The sequence below is a fragment of the Athene noctua genome, chromosome 20 (genome assembly GCF_965140245.1).
Source record: "Athene noctua chromosome 20, bAthNoc1.hap1.1, whole genome shotgun sequence".
NCBI lineage: Eukaryota > Metazoa > Chordata > Aves > Strigiformes > Strigidae > Athene > Athene noctua.
In genome coordinates this window covers 7,072,553-7,097,478 of record NC_134056.1, presented here as the reverse complement: position 1 = coordinate 7,097,478, position 24,926 = coordinate 7,072,553, and the positions used below count along the sequence as shown (strand labels likewise).

General features: G+C 63.7%; 2 protein-coding genes across 4 annotated transcripts; one reads left to right on the top strand and one right to left on the bottom strand.

Moving 5' to 3' along the window:
- Positions 1-2,086: 2,086 nt before the first annotated feature.
- PTRH1 (peptidyl-tRNA hydrolase 1 homolog) lies at positions 2,087-4,461 on the top strand. Its single transcript, XM_074923524.1, is given in 7 exon segments — positions 2,087-2,167; positions 2,465-2,684; positions 2,831-2,930; positions 3,028-3,211; positions 3,214-3,245; positions 3,574-3,619; positions 4,032-4,461. Coding segments are annotated over 7 exon segments (840 nt in total). The 5' UTR covers positions 2,087-2,101; the 3' UTR covers positions 4,224-4,461.
- Positions 4,462-4,765: 304 nt separating this feature from the next.
- CERCAM (cerebral endothelial cell adhesion molecule) lies at positions 4,766-18,236 on the bottom strand. 3 transcript variants are annotated; one of them, XM_074923523.1, is made up of 15 exons: positions 18,170-18,236; positions 15,079-15,284; positions 13,472-13,563; positions 10,636-10,746; positions 10,329-10,446; positions 10,115-10,249; positions 9,819-10,023; positions 9,623-9,742; positions 9,394-9,470; positions 9,107-9,213; positions 8,889-9,021; positions 8,584-8,711; positions 8,304-8,507; positions 7,115-7,351; positions 4,766-6,462 (listed from the first exon to the last, which is right to left on the bottom strand). In XM_074923523.1, the coding sequence occupies exons 2-14, from the start codon at positions 15,142-15,144 to the stop codon at positions 7,117-7,119; spliced, it is 1,731 nt and encodes a 576-aa protein (XP_074779624.1). In that variant the 5' UTR covers positions 15,145-15,284; positions 18,170-18,236; the 3' UTR covers positions 4,766-6,462; positions 7,115-7,116. The 3 variants fall into 3 exon arrangements, with proteins under 3 accessions (XP_074779624.1, XP_074779623.1, XP_074779622.1); XM_074923522.1 differs by lacking the exons at positions 13,472-13,563; positions 15,079-15,284; positions 18,170-18,236 and adding an exon at positions 12,432-12,622 and having other exon boundaries at positions 7,092-7,351; XM_074923521.1 differs by lacking the exons at positions 13,472-13,563; positions 15,079-15,284; positions 18,170-18,236 and adding an exon at positions 12,432-12,622 and having other exon boundaries at positions 5,699-6,462.
- Positions 18,237-24,926: the final 6,690 nt, after the last annotated feature.

The following is a 24,926-nucleotide window of genomic DNA, read 5'->3' as shown; positions in this document are numbered from 1 at the left end:
TGGGGAGGAGGCGAAGCAGCAGTAGTGGGGCCGGACATCCCCCGCAGAGGAGCCAGCATGGGTCCAGGAAGGGCACTGGGTCTCTCTGCCCCAGCAGCACTTCCCCCCCTGCTGCAAAGCACATCTCTGGGTCCCACAGCCACGTTGGCAGGGCTAGTGCCAGCACGACAGGAGGTGGGAGCTGGGTCACCTCCTGCCCGGGGAGAGCTGCTTTGTGAAGGCTGCCTGGTGGCCCCGCACGTGGGGAGCTGGGACTGAGGTGAGGGGTCGGGCGGGTGCGGTGGTGCTACTGGGCCTCTGAGCCCCCCGGGGCACCCAACTCCCTCACCCTAGCTCACAGACTGCACTGAAGTCCTTGAGCTGTCAGGAGGGTCACCCTGTGTTGCAAGGACAGAGGCAGGAGAGCTCTGAGGCCAGTGGGGCCGACTGGCCACGGTGACACTCTCACCAACTGAGTGTGAAGAATTCAGCGGTCAAGGGGTCGCTCTCAATGGCGAAGCTGATCTTGAGCAGGGCCCTGCACAGGGCCTTGGCCACCGCCTCGGCCTTGGCTTCCTGGCCTCCTTGCATCAGCTTCTGTCTCAGGGCCTGGGCGGCTCCATCCTGGTGGCACAGGGCCAGCTGCCTGGGGAGGCCAGGTACCCTCAGAGCCTGGCTCTTCCCAGCGCATCCCCAGCCTCCAGGACGGGCAGCAGGGCCTGTCAGGAACTGGAACAGCCATACCTGTCCAAAGTGTTTGTAGAAAGATGCAGAGCATGTACAGATCAGGGGTCTTCATATCCTCCTCCAGGTCTCTATTGAGCTTCCAGAGGTACTCTAGGAACTTGAGGGCCACAAAACACGTGATACTGCAAGGGGAGACAGGCAAGGCTGGAAGCAGCCCACAGCAGGACCAGCCCAGCTGGACAGCCTAATGCTACCCTGGCTTTACTCTCTCTGGCAAAAGGTGAGGCTGCAGCTCAACTGCTTGTGTGCAGGCCTCCCGGGCCTCACAATAGAGCTCCTGGTTGAGCACACTTCAGCCTTGCAGGGAAGTCCTGTCAGCCTGGCCACAGGCTGGGGCTGCAGACAGGGGTGGGGAATGGTGGCTGAACTGCAGGTCAAGGACAAGGGACAGGTGAGCCAGGCAGAGCTGCTCCCGTGCAGGCACCAGCGTGAGCACCTTCCCGAAGTCCAGCACGGCCAACTGAAAGTCACAGAGCTGGAGGAAGGCCTCTGCCTGCTGCTCATACAGCTCTGCCTGCACCACAGACAACCCTCAGCCCATGCTGGCTCAGCCCAGCCTTGCTCAAGCTGCCCGGGATCAGCTTAGCAAGAGGTTAACAGCATCCTGAAGCCAGATGCCAGCATGAGAGACAGCCTTAACAATGCTGCTTCCCTTCTCCAGCTCCTAGCCCAGTGTATCTATAGCCCTCTGGGGACCCCTTACCCTCCGTGGATCCAGGCTGATGGCTTTGGAATAGCAGGTGATGGCTTCCTCCCACTGGCCACAGAAATCCAGGAAAGAGTTGTGAGCAAAGCCCAGTGACATGCTGCTGGACTGGGGGACTGTGAGAAAGCTCTGCTCCACCCGCAGGGCCGAGAGCCACCCGGGGAAGGTGAGGGGTCACATATCCCCCCCCACCCAGCCGTACCCCAAAGGCTGCTGCTAAGGACGGTGTGAGTGGGAACATAACAGGCATGAACACATAAAACACGGGGCACTGCCCTGGGCACTTACTGCTGCCGCACCCTGCCCCGCACAGCTGCGGGCAGGGACCCCGCTGCACCGCACAGACACCGGCCGGGCCCGAGACCCCTCTCCCAGCGCTCCCCCAGTACGGCCGTGGCTAAGAGCCCCCCCAGCCTCCATCCCGCTCCCGCCGGGGCCACGGCCAGCCGAGCGCGGGGATTTACCACGGCGGCGGCCGCTGCATGGGAGGGGCGCGGCCCGCCCCTCGCCACCGCCCCTCGCCACCGCCCCGGCCCCGCTCCGCCGCCCGAAAGCAAGATGGCGGTGCTGCCCGTAAGCAAGATGGCGGCGAGAGGCGAGGCGGGGTGTCGCCGGGCTGTGGGCGTCGCGCGGGCATGACGTCACGCAGGAAGGGGAGGACGCGGCGTGATGCTGGCGGCGGAGCTGGCGGGGCGCGCGCGACCGCTGCTCAGGCGGGCGGGGCCGCGCGTCATGGTGGGGGGAGAGGGGCTGTGAGGGGGGAGAGGGGCTGTGAGGGACACATGGGGGCTGTGAGGGAGGAGAGGGGCTGTGAGGGACACATGGGGGCTGTGAGGGACACATGGGGGCTGAGGGGGAGAGGGGGGGGCTGAGGCTGTGAGGGGGAGATCGGGGAGATCAGGTCCGAGGGGATGAAGGCCGAGGGGGGTCAGTTCTGTAAGGAGAAGGTCTGAGGGGTGCTGGGGTGGGGGGAATTGGGCGGTGGAGGGGCCAGGCGTGGCCAGCAGAACCCTGTTGATGTCCGGGGGACAGGTGGCCGGTCTGGGCAACTATGGGCTGCGGGGGACACGGCACAGCGTGGGCATGGAGGTGCTGGACCGGCTGGCCCGGCAGCTGGCGGTGGCCGAGGGTTGGCGAGTGGACAGGCGGTGCTGTGCCGACATGGCCCTGGCCGTGGCCCGCGGCCTGGAGCTGGTGCTGCTGAAGCCGCGGAGGCTCATGAATCTCAATGGGCTCAGCATCGCCAGTGCCGGTGAGCAGCGCGGTCACTCCCAGCACCTGCTGTGCCACCAGGCCCCCCTTGCCCGGCACGGGTCCCTGCAGCCCCGCTCTGCAGGGTCAGGGCCTGGTGAGCCCATCTCCCCCTCATTTCTGGGGTTTTATTTCTTTTTTCCAAAGCTGACATCTACAACCTCCTCCCAGAAGACATTTACCTGGTTCATGACGACCTGGACAAGGCCCAGGGCACCGTGGCGATCAAGCTGGGAGGCAGCGCAAGGTATGGGTTGGCCTCAGCTCTCCGGTTGTGTCAGCTGGTTTGAGGCCTTGCCATGCCCTTACAGGCACGTGGGCCGTTCCTGGCCCCATCCCACCAGCCTGGCGGTGTTTTCAGCCCCAGCATCAGCCCTGGGCTCAATCCCAGCTGCAGAGGCAACAGCTGGCTGTTTGGGCGGAATCCCAGTGCCTGCCCTGGCAGGAAGCGCCAGGAGCCTCCTGGAAGCGTCTGTGGGCTGGATCCAGCCCATCAGCTGCACCACATGGGCTTTTTATAGCACCGTGCCTCTGCTCTGCCTGCCCCAGCGCCAGCTCCTGGGTCAGCCTCGAGACATTTAACCTAGGAAATCTTCCACTGTGGGACAGGGCAGGGGTGGTACTGGGCCCCAGCACTCAGTCCCACGTGCACCAGCTGCAGCAAGAGCCAAGATGCACAGAACGTGCTGTCCCGGCCCTGCTTCCCCCCCCGCCAGCTGCTCTCAGCCCCAGGGCTGGATGTTCCTGCAGAGCCAGGTCATGGGGACTGCAGCCCCTGACTGGGGCCACATCCCCAAGTCCCTGCAGTGAGAGACCCTCAGGACCATGCCAGGGAGCAGCCAGGGGTGTCTCTTACAGACTAATGTTGGGTTTTCTCCTTCTCTCCCAAGGGGACACAATGGGGTCCGATCCTGCATCAGTGCTTTGAACTCCAATGTGAGTGGGCCTCGGTGGAAGGGGCTCAATCCCACCCCCACCTCAGTGCATGGCTTCTTGTCCCCCCACTCCAATTCTTCTGACTCCCTCCCCCGACCCAGACAAGCCCCTGCTCCCTTTCCTCTCCCCCCTTTTCTCCTTCCCCGAGAGCTGATGTCGGTTTGGCCGCCGTGGAGGACATGGAAACAATTAGCTCGAGCAGCTCTGCCAGGCCTGGCAGGAGCCCGGAATCTCAGCACAGCCCAGCAAAAGCCTCTTCCAAAATCATGTTTCTTGGAGCAGGCCCTCAAAACCACCTGGAAAACATGCGGGGCCGCTCCCTTACTGCCCAGCCCCACTCTCAGTGCTGTCCCCTTGCCCCAAGCTCTGGGTCCATGAGGTGATGCTCCTCCAGCTCCTTCTTCCTCCCCAGGAGATGACCCGGCTCAGGATCGGCATCGGGCGACCAGAAGGTGAAGTGACAGTGTCCAGCTACGTCTTGGCTCCATTCCATGCTGGGGAGCGGGAGAGGCTGGAGCAGGTCCTGGCCCAGGCAGCGACCTGCCTGCTGGAGCACATCCTGCAGAGAAGAGCACCCACGGGGGACCCAGGGGACAGGGGCTGACATGAACCCCCGGGGACCTGCGTGACCGATGGCTGGGGTGCTGCGGGCTTGGCGGGGTGACCATGGTGCAGAGCAGAGCTGGCCCTGCCGGGCAGTCAGGCCAGGCACTGGGGCAGCCCTGGTCCGTCCCCACACAGATGCGGGCAGCTCGTGTCCTACTCAAGCCCCTGCGGTGGCTTTGTGGGGCAGTTTGGCACAGAACTGAAATAAACCCTCAGCCCTGGCTCTGCCCCGCTCCTGCCCCTCGTCACCAGCTGAACTTGGGCAGTCCCTGGCTCTCTGCAGCTCAAATCCATGTTTCCATCCCGGTTCCACCAGCTCAGGCTGGGGGGAAGCTTCCAGTGGGAAGCGATGGGAGTGACTTCTGCAGGGTCCAAAACCACTTTCACTGTGTTGAGAAACAGCGGAATCTCATCGCTCAGCAGTGCCCACAGGCTGCTCCCACCAAGCTGCAGTGAGAAGTCTCAGGGCTGGCCTCGTCGTTTTTGAGTGAGGTGGTTTTATGCCAAAACTCTGGAGCTTCCAACAGCCAGAGGAGTTCTGGCTCCTCTTTACAGACCCGTTACAGGTCTCTTGGTAGCGAGGGCAGCCCAGGGAGCGGTGTCTCCCCGCTGTCACGGTGCTCTGCTGACACATCCTCTTGCAGCTGAGAGCCCCAGCACTGGCAGCTCCTTGCCCACATCCCAGCGGGTACTGGAACAAGCACCCGGACCCTTGCTGGGTCCCGTGGACCGCAACGCTGCTGCGACTTCCTTCCTCCAGCTGGCACCAGACCTTCCTCCGCTCTGTCCCCAGCTCCTGAGCTCCTCCTGTAGCATTGAGGCTACCTGTGACTGGGGGACAGGCAAGGAGGCAAAGGTGTCCCCAGTCTGCCACCACCGCTGCACCCCGCTGTGGCCGTACTGCCTGGGAGCCTGCAGCTGCACAGCATGCACTTGGCTGTCTCCTCCATGTTCTCCAGTAGATCCGCTCGGATCTTCAGGTCCCTCATGATCCCCTGGAGCCGGAGGTTCTCCTTCAGGAGGTCCCTGCTGTAGCTGTTCAGCCTGCCCCAGATGATCCTCTCCTGGATCATTTGGTGGTCTCAGACATCCCGCTGTGGGTCTCAGCTACCGAGGCTTCCACCCATGCTCCATTGCCTTCTCAAGCTGTGGGGAGAAGAGGGGTGCAGCCCCCCAGACCCTGGGTGAAAGCAGCAACCCACCGTCCCGGGGCTAATGCCAGCAGCCGCTGCAGGGCCCAAAGGGGCAACCAGCTGCCAGGCCTGGGTGGAGAGAGGTGGCAGCTCTGGGCGCCTGACAGGGGGCTCACACCTCCCCAGTGCATCCAGGTGAGGGCTGATTGCAGTGGTTTTAAGAAAATTGCTCCTCCACCCCAGAAAACCCTCAGTTTTTCAACCAAAGGTCACGCTGCTGAGGAGCTGAGGTTTAGCACCAAACAAGCCTGGACTCTTGGAAAGCAAAACACCCTCCTCCAGAGCTGGCCACAAAGGCGACAGATGCCGGAGCCCAGCAGGACTCGGCTGCACACCTCAGTCCTCAAACTGGTGACGGGTTTTCAGTCCCAAGGCCAAACCTAACACCAGTGAGGGAAGTTATTCCCATCCGCATTCCCACGGGAGACCTGCACTCCATGGAAATACCACCCACCTCAAAGGAGAGCTCCAACCTCCCTCTCCCACTCCACCTTCCTCCCTTCCCCATTAGAGATTTCATTCCCAAAGCAATCGACTGGGAACTGCCAGACCCTCACCACTGCAGCTCCGAGGTGACCCCAGCGGGGAGTGCCCTGGGGATGTTACGTGGGGCAGAGCCAGCACCCGTCAGCTCAAACACAGTCTGCTTTAATCCTCCCTGGGCTTCAGCCCAGACATGGCACAGGCGAGGGACAAGCCCGGTCAGCAGCAGGAGGCCACATGTGCCACCACAGGAATCAGCCCCTGGCCTGAAAAACACTCCCCAAAGTCCAAGCTGGTGGGAGATGGCAGAGTTGGCATCGCTCAGGGCAGTCCTGGAGAGGTGTCCTCAGCAGAGATGGAGCACAGCGCTCCCCTGGTCCCTCCACCTGGCAGGGAAAGGGCCCGCCAGGAGCCCCGGGGCAAATCCTGCCTGGGCTGCATTTGCCACCTGCAGATTTGAAGGATCCCGGTGGGATCTGTCCAGGGCAGCTGCATCTCTCAAACGGGAGCAGGCAGGATCAGGCCACTGGCCCGCAGCACTCCCAGCTGGGTCCGTCATCCCTAGGAGGCAAGGACACAAACCTTAGCGGTCAAGGCAGGAGCAGCCCCGACGTGTTCACGCCTGCAGTGGAGGCAGTGGGAGGGTTGTTTTCCAGCCTCCCCCGGTCTGGCTGCTCCCGACAAGGCTCTGCTGCCAGCACAAGCAACCTCAGACAGGGAAAGTCTGACCCGGCGTTAACCGTGGCGGTGCTGCCTCAGGGCCGAGTGAGTGCGAGTTCTCGCCTGCCTGCACGGCCGCTCCGCAGAGACACGGCCCCAGGGAGACAAGTTCTTGCAGGGAGCAAGCAGCGCCAGGGTGAAACTTTCCCCTGTGAGATACCCCAAGCTCTCCCCAAACTAGTGTGACCTTTGGAGGAGGCGAAGGAGCATTGTCCCTTCCTTGCTTGAGGGGCTGAGGAGCAGCAGGACCCAGACTCCTGGTGCCCTCCAGTGCACATGGGACACCTGCATCCCCATCCTTTCCCCTGCCTGGGAGAGATCTCGTCTCTTTTTCCCAATGCTTTGAGTCTGATGGGAAGAGCTGCTGCCACACGGCAAAGAGAAACAAGGCATCCAGGAAACATCTGAACATGGCGCTCGCAGGGAGATGCTTCCCAAGCAATCTGTCCCCCATCCCCAGCACCACACACCTGGGTCCCACGGCCCCGCTCACCATCAGAGCTCATCGCGGGCAGTGGAGCGGAGGTGGTCGGCACCACCCCGTGAGTCCCTCAGGGTCTTCTGCGAGCCAGCCCAGTCGGTCTTCTTGGCATCGTCATCCCAGATGGTGGAGGTCTCGGTGTCGCTCAACCAGTTGCTGTCCCCAGCGTAGTGGGTGGGATAAACCAGGAGGGGGTGAGCTGAAAACACCAGCAGGTCGCGAGGGGCGAAGTGCCGCTTGTAATCCTCGCTGGGGAAAGCAGGGTGGACCCGAGGAGAAATTGGATCACAGAGCACGCCCCGGTGTTAAAAAAAGGGCTGGGAAAGCCATGCTGACCACCCGGGGAGGGACACGGGGTACTGGGGAGGGGGTCTGGGGAAGGCAGCTGAGCTGGGGGGCTGCTCCCCGCTGCTGCTTCCTGCAGAGCCTGGCTGGGGAGGGACTGTGGAGGGGATGGGGCCCCTGTCTCCCCACCAGCCTTGGTGGCACGGGGCTGGCCCTGGCACGGAGGGGGTCTCCGGCACAGCATCCCGCCGGCCCGGCCGCAGCTGGCCCCAGGCCAGAGCTGTCTGGTGCCGTTATCCAGGCAAGTATGGGGCTCCCAGCTGCTCCTGGTTCACATCCAGAGCACTAATCCGTCCCTCTGTCCACCTCCAGCCTCCCTTTTACATGCCTAATCCCTCTGTTTCGCCATTCTGCTCACTGGCTTTCCCACCTCCCTCTCCCCCAGGACACCCGGCCACCAACGCTCACCCACCCCCTAAATTGCCTCCCCCTCCCCAGACACAGCTTCACTGCTGACCCCCTGCCCGGGAAGAGGGACATGGAAGTGCCCCAAGATGGGGCTGAGACCCACAACCAGGGGCAGGGGACCACACAGCCCCCCAAAACAGAGGTACAGGGGGCTGCTCCCGCCTCACCAGGGGGCCAAGACCCCTGTGCAGGGCCAGCATCGAGCGCCAGCTCCGTCCCTGTTGCCGTCCCCCCACCCCGCGCTGGCAGGAGGCCATTTTCCAGCGGCTGGCAGCCAGGCAGCGGTCGGGGGGGAATGAGCTCATGCTACAGATGTTTTCTCCAGCATGAGTAACGCCGGGGAGGGGGGGACCGGGTGGGACGGTGACGGCAGAGAAGAACCACATGCTCCTTCGCTGGCACGGCCGTGCCGCTCCGCCAGCACCCTCCTGCACCCCTCGCTCCTTACTTGGGGTGCTTGTCATACATGATGGGCAGGAACTCGTCCACCGGCAGCATTTTGGAGAGGGGCTCGGCAGCCAGCAGCTTCTGTGCCCCACGGTGGGAGATGGCGTAGGCCAGCGTCCAGTACGAGTACCCAGCCACCACCAGGTTTCGCACCCCCTTCACAGGCGCCTCATCCTCCGCGTTCACCTGCTTCCTCCCCAGGTAGCTGCAGGGTGGCCGGCGAGCCATGAGAGCCAGCCCTGCGGACCCCCACCCCGTGTTCCCCCGGTCCCAGAACCTACATGAGATCCCAGTCCTGCTGCGCCCCCTCCAGCTCCTCCATCAGCCACCGCAGCCGTGCCGGGAAGGCGGCCTCGAAGCGCACGTCGTCCTCAAAGACCACCGAGCGCTCCAGCCCCTGGGACACAATCTGCGGGGAGGGGACAGAGGTACAAACCCATCCCAGCACCATGCTAGGTCATACTGGGTCCACTGACCCTGCAGGACACCTCTCTCCCCAGACCCTCCAGAGACCTGGTGATGCTCACAGGGTCCAGGCCCCGTGCTGGTGGCCCTTAGGGACCCCGTGGCCCCCACGGCCCCGTACCTCCTTCCAGATGTTGTAGTGGCTGAGGAAGCAGCCGACCTCGCCCTTCGTGAGTGTGCGGCCGGAGAAGGGGTCGTAGTACCCAGGAAGCAGGTCCACCCCCAGCACCTTGATGTCGCTGCTGTTGAGAGCGCTGCAAGAAGAGGGGCTGCATCAGTGAGGCATCCCCCCCCAGCCACCCCCAGGGTGACACTGAAGGGCTGGCAGAGTGGGGTCACCTCCCATCCACGGCGTCCACCACCCGCGGGGCGATCTCCAGCTCCCGCAGGGATGCCAGCATCCGCTGGCGCCGGTCCGGCCTCCGCACCAGGTTGATGAGGAAGATCTGGGGAGGAAGGGGAGAGCCCCACCAAGGGGGCATGTTGTTATGGGGGGGACACAGCCTGCCCAGCCACTGCAGGATGCGGGACAGGGGGCTCAGCCAAAACCCATGGTGGGCTTTGCCATGGATGAATGGAGCCAGAGGGGCAGACAGGGGGACATGGGGGGTCCATGAGACACCTACTTCATCAAAGCCCATTTTCGTGAGTGGCTTGGGGAGGAGGGAAATGTGCCTGGAGCGCTGCATGGGGGGGCCATCCACTGCGGAGAGAGGGGACACCCCTTCGGTGGAGCCCAGGGTCTCCCTGGCTGGGAACTGGGGCCGACAGCCCTGCCCCAGGGACTGGCACCAGGTCCCCATCACCCCTGGGGCTGGGAACACCTCCAGGACCCCAACACCCACAGGCGCTCACCCATGGCCTCCAGCATGAGATGCACAAAGTTGGCATGATCATCCTCCAGCGTCTGGTGGGCCTTCACGGGGACGTTGATGTAGCCAAAGCGCTCCTGGTTGCACACGTGGACCTCCGCGCCTGCCAGGTGGGATGGGTGAGCACCACAGCCCCCCCGAATCCCCCTGCTCACCCTTGGCCCCCCCACCGCCCTCACCGGCCGCCTGGCAGGAGTAGGCAAAGACGATGATATCGTCGAAGGCCCAGGTGTAGTTGGGATGGGGCGGGTAGAAAGCCAACTGCGCCGTCTCCTCCTTCCGCAGGTCGATCAGGAAGGTGGCGTAGACCATGGGGACAGAGAAGCAGCCCACCCGCTGCCGGTTCTTGGTGGGGAAGTAGTCAGCCGTCCGGCGGTAGTAGCCCTGCGACACACCGGCGTGATGCCTCCATGATGGGGGGCTCTTCTGCCATGGAGGGGGGGATCCCCTTCCCCAGGGTTCTCTGAGGATGTACCTGGGGTGTGATGCCACACCAGAAGTTGGAGTAGAAGGTCTGCGAGTCCAGCATGGGGGCCACCACCGACTTGTTCTGCGCCATGAGAAACTTGAGGGTCTGGTTGTTGGTCAGGATGCTGTCGGTGTCCACAAACTGGGGGGACAGCAGAGGTCCTGGAGGTGCGGGGCCACCCACCTCAGCCCCCACCCCGCCGGTGCCACATGTCCCTTACCAGGATGTAGTCTGCCCGCTGCTCCCGGGCGTAGACGAGAGCCTCCTGCTTCAGCCTCATCAGGTTTTCGTAGCGTTTGTCGCTCCAGTGCTTGGGCCCGAGCTCGTCGGGGTAAGAGCTGGGCAGGGGAAAGGCAGGGGTTAACCCCGCTCGCTGGGAACGCACAAACTCGGTGCATGCCGCCGCAGGCCTGCCGGCTGAGTCAGCCCAGCTCTGCCTGGCACCGTCCCCAGCTGGGGAGCAGGGTGCTGCTCTGGGAGCCCCTCGCAGCCCATGCCTGCCCCCCTCAGCACTCCCTCAGCCTCACCTGGGCTCCTCCTGCACCTTCCAGACCACCGAGTGATAGTCCTTCCCCACCGCCCCCAGCCACTCCTGCAGCATCGCTGTCGTGTTGTCCGAGTTGTGGTCTGTCGCACACCTGGGGTGAGGGGACGTCAGCCTCTGGGGGTCCCCACCCTCAAGGGACAACCACAGCCCCCTCCCCGCACTAGGAACGACCTCCTGGGGCCAAGAGGCTGAGCCAGCAACACTCGCTTGGGAACGTAACTTGTAATTTGAAGGAACCGAAGCTGCGCTGGCGGGAGGGGGAGCACACATGGGTAATTTCTCTCCCGGTGCTGCGGCCGGTCGGGTTGTCCCGCAGCTCTCACCCCCCATCCCTGCAGCCCGGCAGCAGCCCCAGCCGTACTCTCCCCATCCCAGCCCTATGGCTGCCCACCATGAACAGCACCTTTGTCCCCCTGTCTGTGCACCCTGCTGCACCCCACAGCACCCCTGTGCACCCCGCTGTGCCCCTCAGCTCCGGCAGCCAGAGGAAAGGCCTTGACAAGCAGCAAAAATCCCCCTCCCCAAACTTCCCCTCGCCACACCACGCACAGCCGCCATCCCCAACTCTCCCACCGACCTCGTGACAATGTTCACGGGGACCCAGCACAGACGGGGCTGAGCCCCACGTTGCACTGGGGCAACCCCCAAGTCCCCACTCTCCCCAGCACCCTCGACCTGTCAAAGAGCCCCGAGTTGCCCCCCAGGCATTGGTGCCACAGGGACCCCCTGGGACGCAGGGGACAAGCTGGGACCTGTGCCCCCCCAGCTCCAGCTCCACAGGCAGCTGCTCTTGAAACACCTCGCACAGTCCCATGGTCGGGGGCTCCCAGGGGCTGCGGGAGGCGAAGGCGAGGAGCCCCCAGTCCTCCGCTGCTGGCAGCTCCCCCCCTCCCAGCCTGGCCAGCCCTGCCAGGACCCCCCCGCCTCAGCTCCCCGCAAAAGCAGCTGCAGAAAAGTTTCCGACGAGCTCAGGCAAGAGACGGTGGCGGCGGCGGAGCGAGAAAGAAGGACGGGGGGGGCTCCTCTCCCAGCCACCCCCACCCCCCCAGCACGGTAAAAGGGGGCTTGGGGAGTGTCTTTGGGGAAGGGGGGGCTGGGGCCGAGCCCTGCAGGGAGGGGGAAGGCAGAGTCTGTCCCTGAGAATGCAGAATCCCCCGGAGCCCACGGATCCCTTCCCTCGCCAGCCCCACAGCTTCGCGAGGGGAAAAGTGGGGGTCCTGCCCCCTCGCCGTGGGGTAGTGCCCAGTCCCTCTGGGGTCCCTGCTGGGTCCCACACCCGGGACAGAGCCACCCTCTCACCCTTTTGGGCTGAGGGTGGGGAGGGGCTGTTCCTCCGGGGTCCCCCTGGGTCCCTGTTCCTCCCGGGGGTCCCCCCAGGGTGCCCATTCCCCCGCAGGCCCCCATTCCCCCGGATCTCTGTTCCCTCCCCCCAGGCCCTCGTTATTTCATGATCACCCCGAGTCCCCAGTCCCCTCACTGTCCCCAGCTCTCCAATTCCCCTTCCCCCCATTGTCCTTTGGATCCCCACAACCCCCAGCTCCCCATTCCCCCCACAGTCCCCCCCTATCCCCCAGGAACTCCGTTCCGTACCGTGTCCCCCCCCAGCATCCTCCTTCCCCCGGGGCTCCCCATTCCCCCCGATTCCCTGTGACCCCACCATCCCACCTCCCCCCGGGGTTCCCCGTTCCCCCCACAGCCCCCTCCTTCCCCCGGATCCCTGTTACCCCCCGCACCAGGCGGGGTCCCGGCTCCCCCCGGGCTCCCCCGTTCCCTCACCACAGGGCGATGCTCCCCGCGGGATAATCCATGCGCTCCAGGGCTCCCAGGCAGTGCGGCAGCGAGTGCTGCGCGTTCCGAGCCAAGAGGGCGAGCACCACCCTCGGGGGGTCCGGCCCGGGCCCGGGCCCGGTGCCGGTGCCGGTGCCCAGCAGCAGGAGCAAGGCGCAGAGCGGCCCCGCGGCGCCCATGGCGGCGGCGGCGGCGGGCGGGGAAGGGGCGGGCTGAGACCCGCCGCGCTCAGCGCACCCCAGCCCCCGCCCCCGGCCCGGCCCCGCCGCCCTGTGAGCCCCGGAGGCGGGTTTGGGTCGGGTTTACTTTAAATAAAGCCGGGATCGGTAAACAGCCCACGGGCGGGGGGCGAGAGGTCGCGACGGGGGGGGGGGGGGGGGGGGGGGGGGTACCCCCGGTCCCCCCTCCCCCTTCCCCCTTCCCTGAGGATGCTCCTGCGCATCCCGTGTTCCCTCTGCCAGCCCGGGATCGGGTCCCCGCGGTGGCCGGCACGGCGTGGGTGAGTGGTGGGCAAGCAGACAGGTGGGCAAGTGGATGGGGGGGCTGGTGGCCACGGGGGATCATGGCCAGGGGGGGCTGGTGGTCAGGGGGACTAGTGGCCGGGGGGGGGATCATGGCCAGGGGGGCCTGTGGCTGAGGGGGGGCTTGTGTCCAGGGTGAGTCGTGGCTGGGTGGGCTCATGGCTCCCCCCATCACAGGCCAAAGCAGCCCACCCCACCGAGCCGTGTCCCAGCCAGGCCACCCGCCATGACTGACCATCTGCAGCCCCCCCCAGGCGTGTCTGCAACGTGTCCGAGCCACAGGCAGCCCCGAGGCCTTTGGGACATTTGGCCAAAATCGCTGGTTAACCACCCAAATCCGTAAATACAGCCGTCAGCTCCTGCAGCAAACGCAGGCTGGGGGGAGGCCTCATCCTGGGGAGCAATAACTCCGGGCACCCCACCAGTGGGGCCGGGCACCCCTGGCTGCGGTGGCACCCGAGCCGTGGCGAGGGGCTGCGGCCACGCGTGGCCAAGACCTGCACCCACCCGCGGCTGCTCTCGATGGTTCCCCACGTTCCCCCGCTCCTGGGGGATCCCCGGCAAGGCTTCGGCGGGGGGGGTGAACAATCCAGCAGCACCTGGAAGAAGCAACAGAGAGGGTGGGGGAACAGGGGAGCACACGGAGCCCTGCAGCGGCTGGAAGGAGAGGAGAACTCTGTTTACAGCCCGAGCTCAGACAAGTATTTCGGGGAAGGGCTCGGTGCCAGCGCGGCTGGGAGCTCCCCGGCGATGCAGAGGAGCTGCGGGAGGGGGGCAGGAGCCCGGGAGCCGAGCACAGCCGGACCCCACCTGTGTCCAGACCCCGCCCGTGTCCGGACCCCACCCGCGTGTGCGGCCACCGCCGGGAGAGCGGGGCGGGGAGCGGCCCCTCTGCCCTCCGCGGGAGCCCCCGAGCGCGGCCCCGCGGCCCGGGAGGGGATTAAGGCGGAGGAAGGGCCGCAGAGCTGCGGGGATGTCCGCGGAGCCCACGGCTGGCCCCGTCCCGCGGGGACACCCACCCGCCGGCATCGGCCCCCCCGCAGCCCGGCCCCGCGCCCGGCCGCTGCTGCCACCTCCCGGCCCCGGGAGCCGCCGGGTACGGGCTCGGTGGGCAGCCAAGGGCTCCGCGGTCCGTCAGGGCCGGATCTGATCCCCTCCTTGCAGCCACAACCTGCTCCCTGTGTCCCCGCATCCCCGCCCTTCTTCATCCCGACATCCTTTTGCCCCTCCATCCCCTCACACTTACATCCCCACATCCCTTCCCTCCTCCATCCCTGCATCCCTTCACCCCAACATCCCCACGTCCCTTCTCTCCTTCATCCCTGCATCCCTGTGTCCCCACATCCCTCCATCCTCTCCGGGGGGTCTCAGACAGCCCTGCCCTGCCCTCAGCACCCGGGAATGGCAGAGAGGGATTTCAGTGCTGCCTACAAGGATTTTGAGCAGCCTGGATGCCAGAGAGGCCAAGCAGGGCAGTTCCCACCTTGCCGACTGGTATGAAACCCCACAGAGCCCTGACACCCTGCACCGCACTGGGGCTGGGGGGACCTGAGCCTGGATGTGCCCCAGCCCAGGCTGGGGCCAGCCCTGGGATGCAGCTCTGTGAACAAGGGCAGCACCTGGACGCTGCCAGCAATTTTTTTCCCAGAAAACCACCCCCACCGTGTTCTCAGGCCCAGGGACACAGGAGCCCTGTCCCAGCACCCTGGACACCCACGGCTGCCCCGGCTGTGGGCTCAGGGACCGGAGAGGGGAAATCCCTCCCATCCCCAGCCCCACCACCCCTGGGGCAGGTAGAGAACAGGGGTGTCACCACTGTGCCCTGACATGGGGAAACTGAGGCACGGACCAAAGCAATGTGTCACAGATGAGCCAGGACTGGCAGAAGGACGAAGCATCCTGCACCCACCTTTGCCAGGTGAGGTCAGAATTATCCCTGGCTTTGGAGCCGGCTTTGCAGCCCACCTTCCCCCTGCAGCCTGAGTGCCCCAGGGCTCATGACGGACCCATGGAGCCCGCTGTGGGCCAGCTGACACTTTACAAGCAGTTTCGGCCATGCAACGGTTAAAAAACCCCACAAGGAACCTCAGGGAGAAGGGAGAAATGGAGGTTACCTGCCAGGGCACCCGCTGTGTGGTCCTCGGGGTGACGACGCACCGGGCTCCACGCTGCACCTCCATCCCCACCACTCTGCTAGCCCAGGAGCAGGACTGGCAGGTGAGTGGCAGGTCCCCATGGGACTCAGGGTGTCCCCATGGGACTCAGGGTGTCTCCACGGGACTCAGGGCATCCCCACAGCTCCACACACCTGTAGTGATACCTGTAACACAGAGCCAGCGTCAGGCCTGAAAGCATCCCGCCTGGAAAAGCGCCCTCCCATCCCCACGGAGCTGGGCAGGCAACAGCTCTGTGGGATGTTTCCAGCAGTACATTTTCTTTTTTTACAGGAAAAAGCTGCTTTTGGACCCAGGGCTGAGGTTTTTGGCCACCTCCCACCTCTCTCCACCCTTTCCTTTAAATTTTCTAGGGTTTTCAACAAAGCATTTGAAAAGCGCCAGGTTCCTCAAACGTTACATTTTTTCTGCTTTAAAAGGCTCAGGTTTGGTTGCAGAAAACAAATATATAAATATGTATATATAAATGCAGAGATTCTGTGTGTATGTGCGTGGCTGGGGCATTTTATGAGTCCCCCAGCCACCAACTATTTTTTAAAAATTTATTTCACAAGGAAAAATATTCCCCTCCCAGGGGCCCAGATGGCTGCCCAGGTCTGTAGAGCCCCTGGTTACGCCCGAGGGTCCCCGCTCCCACAGCGTGACGCTGCCCGAGTGACTCTGTCCCCTCCAGACCCCTGCCCCAACACATCCAACCTCACAACCACGTGGGGAAACTGAGGCACGGAGCCCACACAGCCAGTGGGGACCCCAGACCCGAGGGAGTGCCGGTGACCCCGCCAATGTCCCTGCAAGTCCCACATCCTGAGCTGTTCCAGATGTTTTCACCGCCCTCCAGCTGTTGGGTAGCTCAGGAGGCCGGCGCTCCCCTCCCAGCTGGGTTTTCCTTCCAGGTCTCTGCTAAACCCATCGCATCCGCAGGCGCCGTCCTGCTTCCCTCCTCGGCAGGCTGCTTCCGCGGCAGGCGAAAACTATGGGTCTTCCCACCCAGAAAAATCCAGGGGGGTTTTGGCTATCCTGGGGGGATTTTGGCCACCCGGGGGGGATTTTGGCCCACCAAGAGACGCTCTGCTGGAGGAGCTGGAAGCTGGCAGGAGCAGCATCCCCATCCCAGCTGGTGGACACAGGGAGATCTGTGCCACCACAAATGGGGCAGAGACACGTCACCAGCCCCAGCGCCCGCTGCGCTGCGTCTGCCCCGTGCCTCGGCCCCTCGGGAGACAGCCTGGGGTGCTCCTGGTGGGCTACGACCATCAGGGAAGGAGAAGCCTCCGTGGGGTCCCCTCCTGGTGCCCCACTGGGAGCGGAGAGCCGGGGGCGTGTGGGATGCTCTGCTCCACCTGCAGTTCAGCGCCGCGCTTGGAGCCACGTTCGAGCCACATAGCAGACAAAATCTGACCTCCTGGGTGGCGCGGCCAGCTGGGCCTCAGAATGGTCCCTTTTTTCCCCACACTGTGCCACATCTGTCAGCATCAGAGCCAGCAGAGCCCAGAGCCAGCGTCCCCTGGCTCTGGGTGTCAAAGGGGAGCTCAGGCACTCGTCAGCCCTGGGAGGTGGCAGAGGGACACCTCCCTCGGCAAGGGGAAACTGAGGCAGGAGGCCAAGCCCAGGCTGTCCCAAACCCTCCGGGCAGGGAGAGGCCGTGCACCCTGCTGGGGCTTCACCCCAGGGACCATGGGGAGCTGCTCTCCATCCCCCGCACTGCACCTTCTCAGAGGGACAGCAACAGAGGGGTACCCCGATGGGATGGGTCCCCCTCGTGATGCGCTGACCCCTGCACTCCCATCCCCTCCCTTCTCCCCCCCGCAGTGGGGCTGCAGGTCGGTCCCTGTCCCAACTCGGGGCAGCTGTGACCGAAAACAAAGCTGTCCCCTTCAGCACAATACCCTTCTGTGTCCCCCCCCCGAGATGCTGACCGCTGGGGTGGGCAGCGGCCGGGCTGGAGGCGTCGAGGGGCCGTGCCAGGCCCCCGCTGGCAGGGGACAATGTTGGCAGTGATGGAGAGTAGGTATTTCAAAAGGTTTTGTTTTCGGGTTGACCCGCCGAGCCGGCGTGACCCCACAGCCCCCCACCCAGCCCTGCTCCTCCGTCCCAATAGAAACCGGCCACATTCCTGACCTCGGGAGGAGGGGGGGGAAGTTTCAAACCTCCCCGGGAAGGAGACAATGGGGGTGTCAGGGCCGTGATTTAGGAGGGGGGGCTCTTTCCATCACAAAGGCGAGACAAAGGCGCTCAGCGCTGGGAAAGGGGCTTCGGCGGCGGCTCAGGAGAGGGGCCATGGTATTGTGCCTGGCCAGCCGGCCTCGGCAGCAGGGCAGCCAGGGCCCACCAGGGCCCACCGGGTGCCACCAGGTGCCATCGGGTGCCACCGGGTCCCATCAAGACTCTCCATCCCAGCCCCTGCAGCAGCCCTGCCCACGGCCACCCTGGGGACCAGGGTCTGGTGGCTTCGTGGGTGTCACCACCACCCATGGTGGGAGGGAGTGAGTCCCCCATCCCCACGTGGGACAGCTGTGTCACCTCCAGCTACCCACAGCACCCCACATCATCAGGGCTGGCCAGGGATCAGCCCATCCCGGGGGGGCTGTGGGCTCCCCATGGGTCAGGGCTCAGGCTGGGGCTGTCCCCGACCCGTGGGGACACACAACCCCAGAGCCCCGAGCCCCCCCTTAACCCTCCCCCGGTGTTCAGGGCCGGGGTCCCGCTCCCCTCCCCGGGGGCCAGTCCCGGGGCCGAGGGCCGGGTGAGGGATGAGCAGCTCCTCTGTGCGCTGCTCAAAGGGGCTTTGTGCACCCCGGGGCTGCCGGCGCCCAGCACCACCCGCCACCACCGGCACGGGCACGGCACCGGTGCCCACCCTGCCCGCACCTCGCAGCCTGCGCCCCCCCCAAACCCTTCTCCTTCCAACTGCCCCCTGCCCGACCCTCCTCCCCCATCCCTAGAGGGGCTCAGCCCCACACCGTGGCACACCCCCCCCCAAAAACAAAACAAAAAAAAAGCCAGGAAACTGCTTAAGCAGAGCCCAACTTACAGTATCCTCTGCTGCCGAGCTGAGCCCACGTCTCCGGCCAGTGTCCCGGTGCCGAAGGGCTCGGAGCCTGCACGGAGAGGGGATATTTTTACAGGAGAAATATTTTTCTCCCGGTGCTGGACGGCTGATCCGAAGGAAAAGCTGGAAACAAGTTCATTGGCTTTTCTCTCGCTCCCTCTCCTTGCCCTAATTTTTATTTTCCTGGCAGCTGGTGGGAGGAAGGGAGCTGGCAAGGTGATGCTTTTTTGGGAAGAGGGGAACTGCTGGTGAAAGAGGCATTCACCGCGCCGGGAGCCTGGGAAAGCCGGGAGCCGGGGGGCCGGCGGGAGGGCGGGAGCCTGATCACCAACCGGGGCTGACCCGTGTGCCGAGGCTTGTAGCCCTGCCGAGGCTGGTGGCCCTGCCGAGGCTTGTGGCCATGCCGAGGCTTGTGGCCATGCGGAGGCTCCTGGCCGTGCCGAGTGAGGCTCATGGCCGTGCCGAGGCTGGCCGAGCGGAGGCCGGCGGCAGGTGGAGGGGCGCCGGCGGGATGCACCAGAAAGCCAATGACATCATGTTGTGTGGTGGGGTTTTTTTTTTTCCAGGATGAAATGTAATTTGCAGACGACTTCCTCAGCCGCCTGCAAACGCTGGGGCTCTGCAGCGAGGAGCAGGACGGGTCCCCCCAGGACATACCGGCACCCACCAAGGGAGTGCAGGGCTGGGCCTGGGCTTTACTTTTCCCCCTTTTGGGTCAGAAAAATGACATTTTAGTTCCTAACCCACCAGTGCCGTGCGATGGGGTCCCCAGCACACAGGGAGCAGGTCTGGCTGGCGGCTGAGCAAACCACAGCCCGGCACAGCCGGCGCCAGCGCCCCGTCGGGGACCCCCCATCCCCACGGCGGGCAGGATCCGTCCCCAGCCGCCCAACCCGGGATGGCTCCTTTCGCCTCTTCCCTCTTAATTTTGTTTAGAAACTTGTCAGGTTGGTACATAAAGGAGGTGGAAAGATCAATCCCGGCTTTTCATCAGTGTGGGAAAAAGTATTTCACTAATCCATATTTATTGGTGTAAGGAGCCGAGGGGGGGGGAGGGTGAGAGACCCTAATGGTCAGGAGCAAAGGACAGAAGGGACAGTTTAAGGCTGCCCTTTTCGGAGAGGTCACATGTCACCAAAATCTTTCGGTTGTCTCAGGATTGGTTACATTCTGTTCTCTTTTTTTCTATTGAGGTTGCCAAGCAACTGGCTAAGACCAGCCAAGATATTTTCTTTATTACAAGTGGAGCAGAAAGCAGCAAGGAGGAGAGAGATAAAAAAAAAAAAAAAAAAAAAAAAAAAAAAGGGAGAGAAGAGAAGAAGTTTAGACAATTAACATTTATAGGATCACATAACTTCATTAACTCGGCCGAGATTTGGGAAAGAGACTTCAAAAAAAAAGGTGGTGGTGGAGCGTTAGGAATTAAAGCCAGTTAAAAGGCTGGCAGGTCCGGGGCTAAAACAATGCCAGAGCGTCTGCGAGCAGCGACGGGGGCTTCCCCCCGATGGTTCCCGCTTCCCAAAGAGCCGGCCGGTCCCAGGCGATGGCTGCAACCCAGCGCAGGGGCCTTCAGCTGTTGATGATGCTCTTTTTTTTTTTTTTTTTTTTTCAAATGCCGGCTTGCTTTTGATTTTCACACTCCTAGAAGTAGGTTTATTGCTAATAGCGCTGGCAGGGAGGTGGGGGAGGCAGGGCAGCCCTTCGGAGGGAGGTGCGTGGCCGTGGCAGGAGCTGGGCATCCCTCTGGCCCCGGCCATGGCATGGGGCAGGGGCTGCGGGGCCGTGGCTGTCCCCAAGCCCTGGGACACCTTCGTGACTCTGTAGGGTGGGCAAAGCCTAAAGTCCCAGGGGCAGGAATGAGCCTCCATGGGAGGGCAGCCCCCAGTCGCAGATCCCTGCCTGGCCCCGTCCCTGGGCTGTCCCCTGCCCCGGGCCTGGCCCCGCCGAGGGTGGGGGACATTGCTGCGGGCTGGGGACAGGGACTGAGGTCACCCCGCGGGGCTGGGCTGCTCCAAGCATCCTTGGGGCCGCCGGAGTTTCTCTCCCAGCACCAGCCGGTCCCTCTCCCCACACAGCCAGACCCTGTGTGAGGACACGAGGGGAGGTAGAGGAGGGAAGGGACCCCCACGGCGACCCCCCCCCAGCCCCTGAATTCCCCCTTCACCCCCCCCCCCGGTTCTGCCCAGGGACCCCAGTGACACTCAGGGCGGTGGCAGCGATGGGGTGAAGGCGGGGATCATCCCCACGCTCTTCCCCGCGGCTGCGGGGACCCCCGGCAGGTCGGGGCTGGTGGGGGGGGGCCCCGGGCGGGGAGAGGCAGGCGATGGCCCCGCTCCCCCGGCCGGAGCCCGCAGCTGCCGGCCTGGCAAGTCGGTAATATTCATTAGGGGAAAACAATGAGCATTATTTATCCCCAGCACTTTCCCTGCTGGGGGGGGCCGGGGTGGGGTGCAGGTGACCCCATACCCCACGGGGGACCCGGGCAGTGCCACCCCCGCGGTAGCAGGACCAGGGTAGGGTGGGGTCCCCAGGGGGGACCGAGGGCTTGGGAGGGGACCCCAGCCCCAGCCGTGCCCGGCGGCTCGGGGGGGGACCCCGCAATCCCGAGTGGGGCCAACCTCGGCCGTCCCCGGGCCAGGGCGCACCCCGGGCCCCCGAGCACCGGGCCCGGGCGGGTGTGGGGGCTCCGGGCCGGGCCGGGCCGAGCCGGGCCGGGGGCCGGGGTTTGGGAGCTGTGTCTTTAAGAGATGGCTGGCTCCAGGTTGCAGCTGCTGTTTCTGTGCTATAGAGACAGTGGAGATTCATTACTCCTAAAACACAATGGGCATTTATCACCCCGTGGTGTTATTCAAATCCAGTACCAATTGAAGGTCATCCCCATTCTTTTCTCGCCGGCTCTGCAACACATTTATTGTTGTGCCGTTCAACTAAAAGCCCTGCCCGGCCCCGGCGCAGCCCGCAGAGCCCCGGTGTGCGCATCCCTCCCGGGCGGATTTGGGACCCTCCCGGGTGGATACGGCGTGGAGGAAGAGGGGCAGAGCCGGGGCGGCTCGGCTCGGCGCGGCTCGGCGCGGCTCGGCGCGGCGGCAGGTGCAGCCGTGGCCCCGCCGTTGTGCCCCGCCGAGCCGCGGGGGCCGCCCGCTCCGCCCCCGCGGGACGCACTTTCCGCGCCCCGTGGAAACTCGCAGCCCCGCGGGCCGCCGGGGCGGAGGGCGGCTCGGCCAGCCGGGGGTCCGCCGCTCGCCCGTCCTCAGCCCTCCCTCGGGGGGACCTGCCCGGCCCCGCCGCGGAGCGGCCGCCGGCACCGGCACCGGCGGGGGGAAGCGCCGGCAGCGGGCCGGGATTTTCCCCGGCTGGAGAGGGGGGATTTGTTCCCAACTTCGTGGGAGCAGGTCGGTGAGAAGGGGCTGGGGGAGCAGCCTGGATTTTTCCTCTTTTTCTTTTATTTTTATTATTATTAACATCCCACACCCCCCTCCAGCCGGGCATTTATAAATTTCGGCGATTTTTCAAAGTGCCCGAATTTTGAGGGCGATCCGCTTGGAATTGGTTAATTCTCCGAGGCAGGAGCGGCGGCGGCCGCAGCGCGGGGCCGGGGCTCGGTGCCCGCAGCCCGGCGGCATCACCCCCGCCGAGCCCCCGGGGCTACCGGAGGCACCGAGCCCCGCCGGCAGCAGCCGGCCCCGGCGCACCGATCCCCCGCTCACCGGGAGCTGCTCCGGCGGGGAATGGATCGCTGCTTTTCGTTTTCTGGCTTTTTTTTTTTTTTTTTAAGCTTGATGTTGGTTTAATTTTTTTCTCTTTTTTTTTTTTTTTTTGTGTTGTTGTTGTTTGTTTTGGTTTTTGGTTTTTTTGGGTTTTGTTTTTTTGGTGTTTTTTTGTTTTTTTTAATAAGGGCTGATTTTTTTTTTTTTTTAACTATTTCTTTTTTTGCTTTTTTTTTTTTTCCGGAGGGGTGAGAAACGAGTTGATAAAATTAAACCCCCCGCGGTGCCATTAAATCGAAACCGGGATGCGAAGCGCCGCGGCTGCGCTAGAAACTTGTTGGGGCCGGAGAAGCGGCTCCGCAGGGCCGGGGAGCGGGGAGCGGGGGGCGGCGGGCGGCTCCGTGCCCGTGTGTCCTTGTTTTCCAGGCTCCAGCCGGATCCCCCCTGGAAGATCCCGCGAGCCCGGGACGGGAATCTCCGCTCCTGATTGTCCAAACGCAATTCTTGTGCGATGGAGCCGTACGAACCAAGAATTGTGTCTGGACATCTGTAGCAGAGATTTCAACTCCACCGGCCGGGCCCCAGGAAGGTGCTTTGCGGAGGAGGAAGAAGGACGGAGCTTCCCCGGGCTCGGGGCACGGCACGGTAACCGCTCCCGGCTGCAGCCCCGGGAGCCTTGGCCAGGATTTCAAGGCAACTAAATAAATCCCGGCGGCGGCTCCGCACCCGCTCAGCGCTGCCGGGGGGTTCGGTCCTAATGCGTCAAATACCGGGCAGGCACCGGGTAGGGATGGTGAGGCCGAGCCGGGGGCGGCGGGCGGGCGCCCCAGCCCTGCGGCTCGCACCATCCATCCATCCATCCATCCATCCATCCCGCTTTTATTTTCCTCCTATTTATTTATCTTTTTTTTTTTTTTTTTTTTAAATGCGTCTTAATTTAATTTAATTCAGCGGCTGCCCAGCCCTGGGGAGCAGCAGAGATCTCTGCACTGGGGGCCGAGGTCCCCGCCGGCCGGGACACCCTCCTCCTCCTCCTCCTCTGGCTGCAGCCCCGGCTCGCCCCGGGCACACGGAGGCCGCTCTGGTTGCTCTCGGTCTCCACCGAGCCAGGAACCGTCCCCGCCGCTCAGGCAGCGGGTGGGCCCCGGGGCTCCCACCGCCGCGGCGTGGCTCGGAGGGGACGAGGCGGGAGCGGAGCCCAGGGCTGCGGCGGTCCCGCGTCTTCCCGGAGCAGCCCCCACGACCCCGGGACCGGGAGGAAGGCTCGGAACAGAGAGGCTTTATGACTCCGCACGCCAAGCGCCTCCGCCGGGGCTGCCAAGGAAACCCAGGAGGAGGAGGGAAGCATTACAAGATCCGAGCAAAATTTCACCAAGAGCCTATCTAGGACAAAGCTGGAGGCAGCGAATGGTTTAAAAGGTTTTTATTTCAGAAACTTTTTGTTTGTTTTGTTACAGGATTTTGCTGTACTCCTCCCCTCCCCTGGCTTCCCTCATCTGCCCATTTCTAGCTTTTTTTAGTGATGATTGGCAGCTTTTACTACAGCAGGAGCTAAACCATCTGGGTCTACCTGCGCTCGGGAGGGGAGTAACACCTCCCAGGGAAGGAACTCATCCTATCGTGAGCAAACAGCTGGGGGGGATAAGAACAGACAAACCCAGCCTAAGGCAAAAACATAGTGTAGAGGCAGGGCAGGCAGCAGTGCAGAAGATGAACCTGCTTTTTCCCACTTGGGTTTAAGTCCGTTTCAAGCTGCACGCCATGCAGGTTCGTTGTTTTTCAGCCAGCTCCGTTACCTGGAATCCCCGCTCTGCTCCCCCGGCCCAGCAAAGCTAACGGCCACGAACTCGGGACGGAGAAGAGCCTTTGGCCCGTCCATGTCATTTACAAACGGCACAAGCTGGACTCGAGTTGCCGCGGCTGGATTTGGAAAAAGCTGAATATCGGTTCGTTACCAGCAGCGGGCTTGAAGTCGGGGTTTCTGAGACGCAGCAGCATCGTAGTCCGTTAGTTACGCAGGCTGCGGTGGGGTAAACGTGAGAGAGGAGTCACCGGAGATGCCAGGCGGGGGAATTACTCTTTGGCACTCCCTCCACGTCAGGCAGAGTAACTGCTCTGCCAGGCACAGGACGGGAAAGGCTCCTCGTGGGGAGCACTCGGGGTGTCAGGCCAGGCTGCCTGGTGCCCTGCGCTGCTCACCGCCTCCCAGCTCCTCCGCGGCAGCTCCCGGCCATGGAGGACGGCCCGAGCGGTTCGTGGTGCTGATCAGCTCCGGGAGAGCCGCCGCTCAAGCAGGAGCGCTGCTGCCGGGGCCCTGCGCGTGCTGCCGCAGCCGCGCTGAAACGCAGGTGAGCCGGGCAGGGGGAGCGCAGGAAGGACAGTCCTGGTCGGATACTCCTAGAAGCTCGCGGAGTCTCGGACCTGGTGGTACCCAAGCTATCCCCTCTGCCCCCTTCCCCCTGCTCTCGCCGGGGCCTCCCAGCTGGCAGGCAGGCTGGTCCTGTCCGAGGAAACTTCTGGAAAGCGAACGGCATCCATGCCCTAGCAGAGCCACGCACACCCACTTCCGCTGCGCGCACAGGACTTCCTCAGGGCACGCAGTATGAAGCCTCCCCCTCCCACTGACGGAAAGGGTTAAAAGCCACTGACTTTCTCTGCCCATCTCCGCTTTAACCGTGCATCTCCAGCCCCAGCCCCTGCCCGCCAGGCTTCAGCAACGCAGCTCCCCACTGCACAGAACGCAATGCAGGCTGATCAGTTCTGTCCATCACGGTGACAGAAAGATAATTTGCTGCCCTTATCACTCTGTGTTGTCTCAGGCCAGGCATGGGTTTGTTTCCCCTCCAAACAAATGGTTATAAATTGACACTGCTCATGGGCTAGTACTTCACCCTGCCTCAGCTCAGGTATGGAAGAGGCGTAAGGCATCAGAAAAACAAAATCAAAAAAGCCTATTGCTCTTCTTCTTCTCATAAATAAATATCACAAGTGGAAAGTCACTACAGAGGGTTCTGAAGCTGTAATGTCCGCTA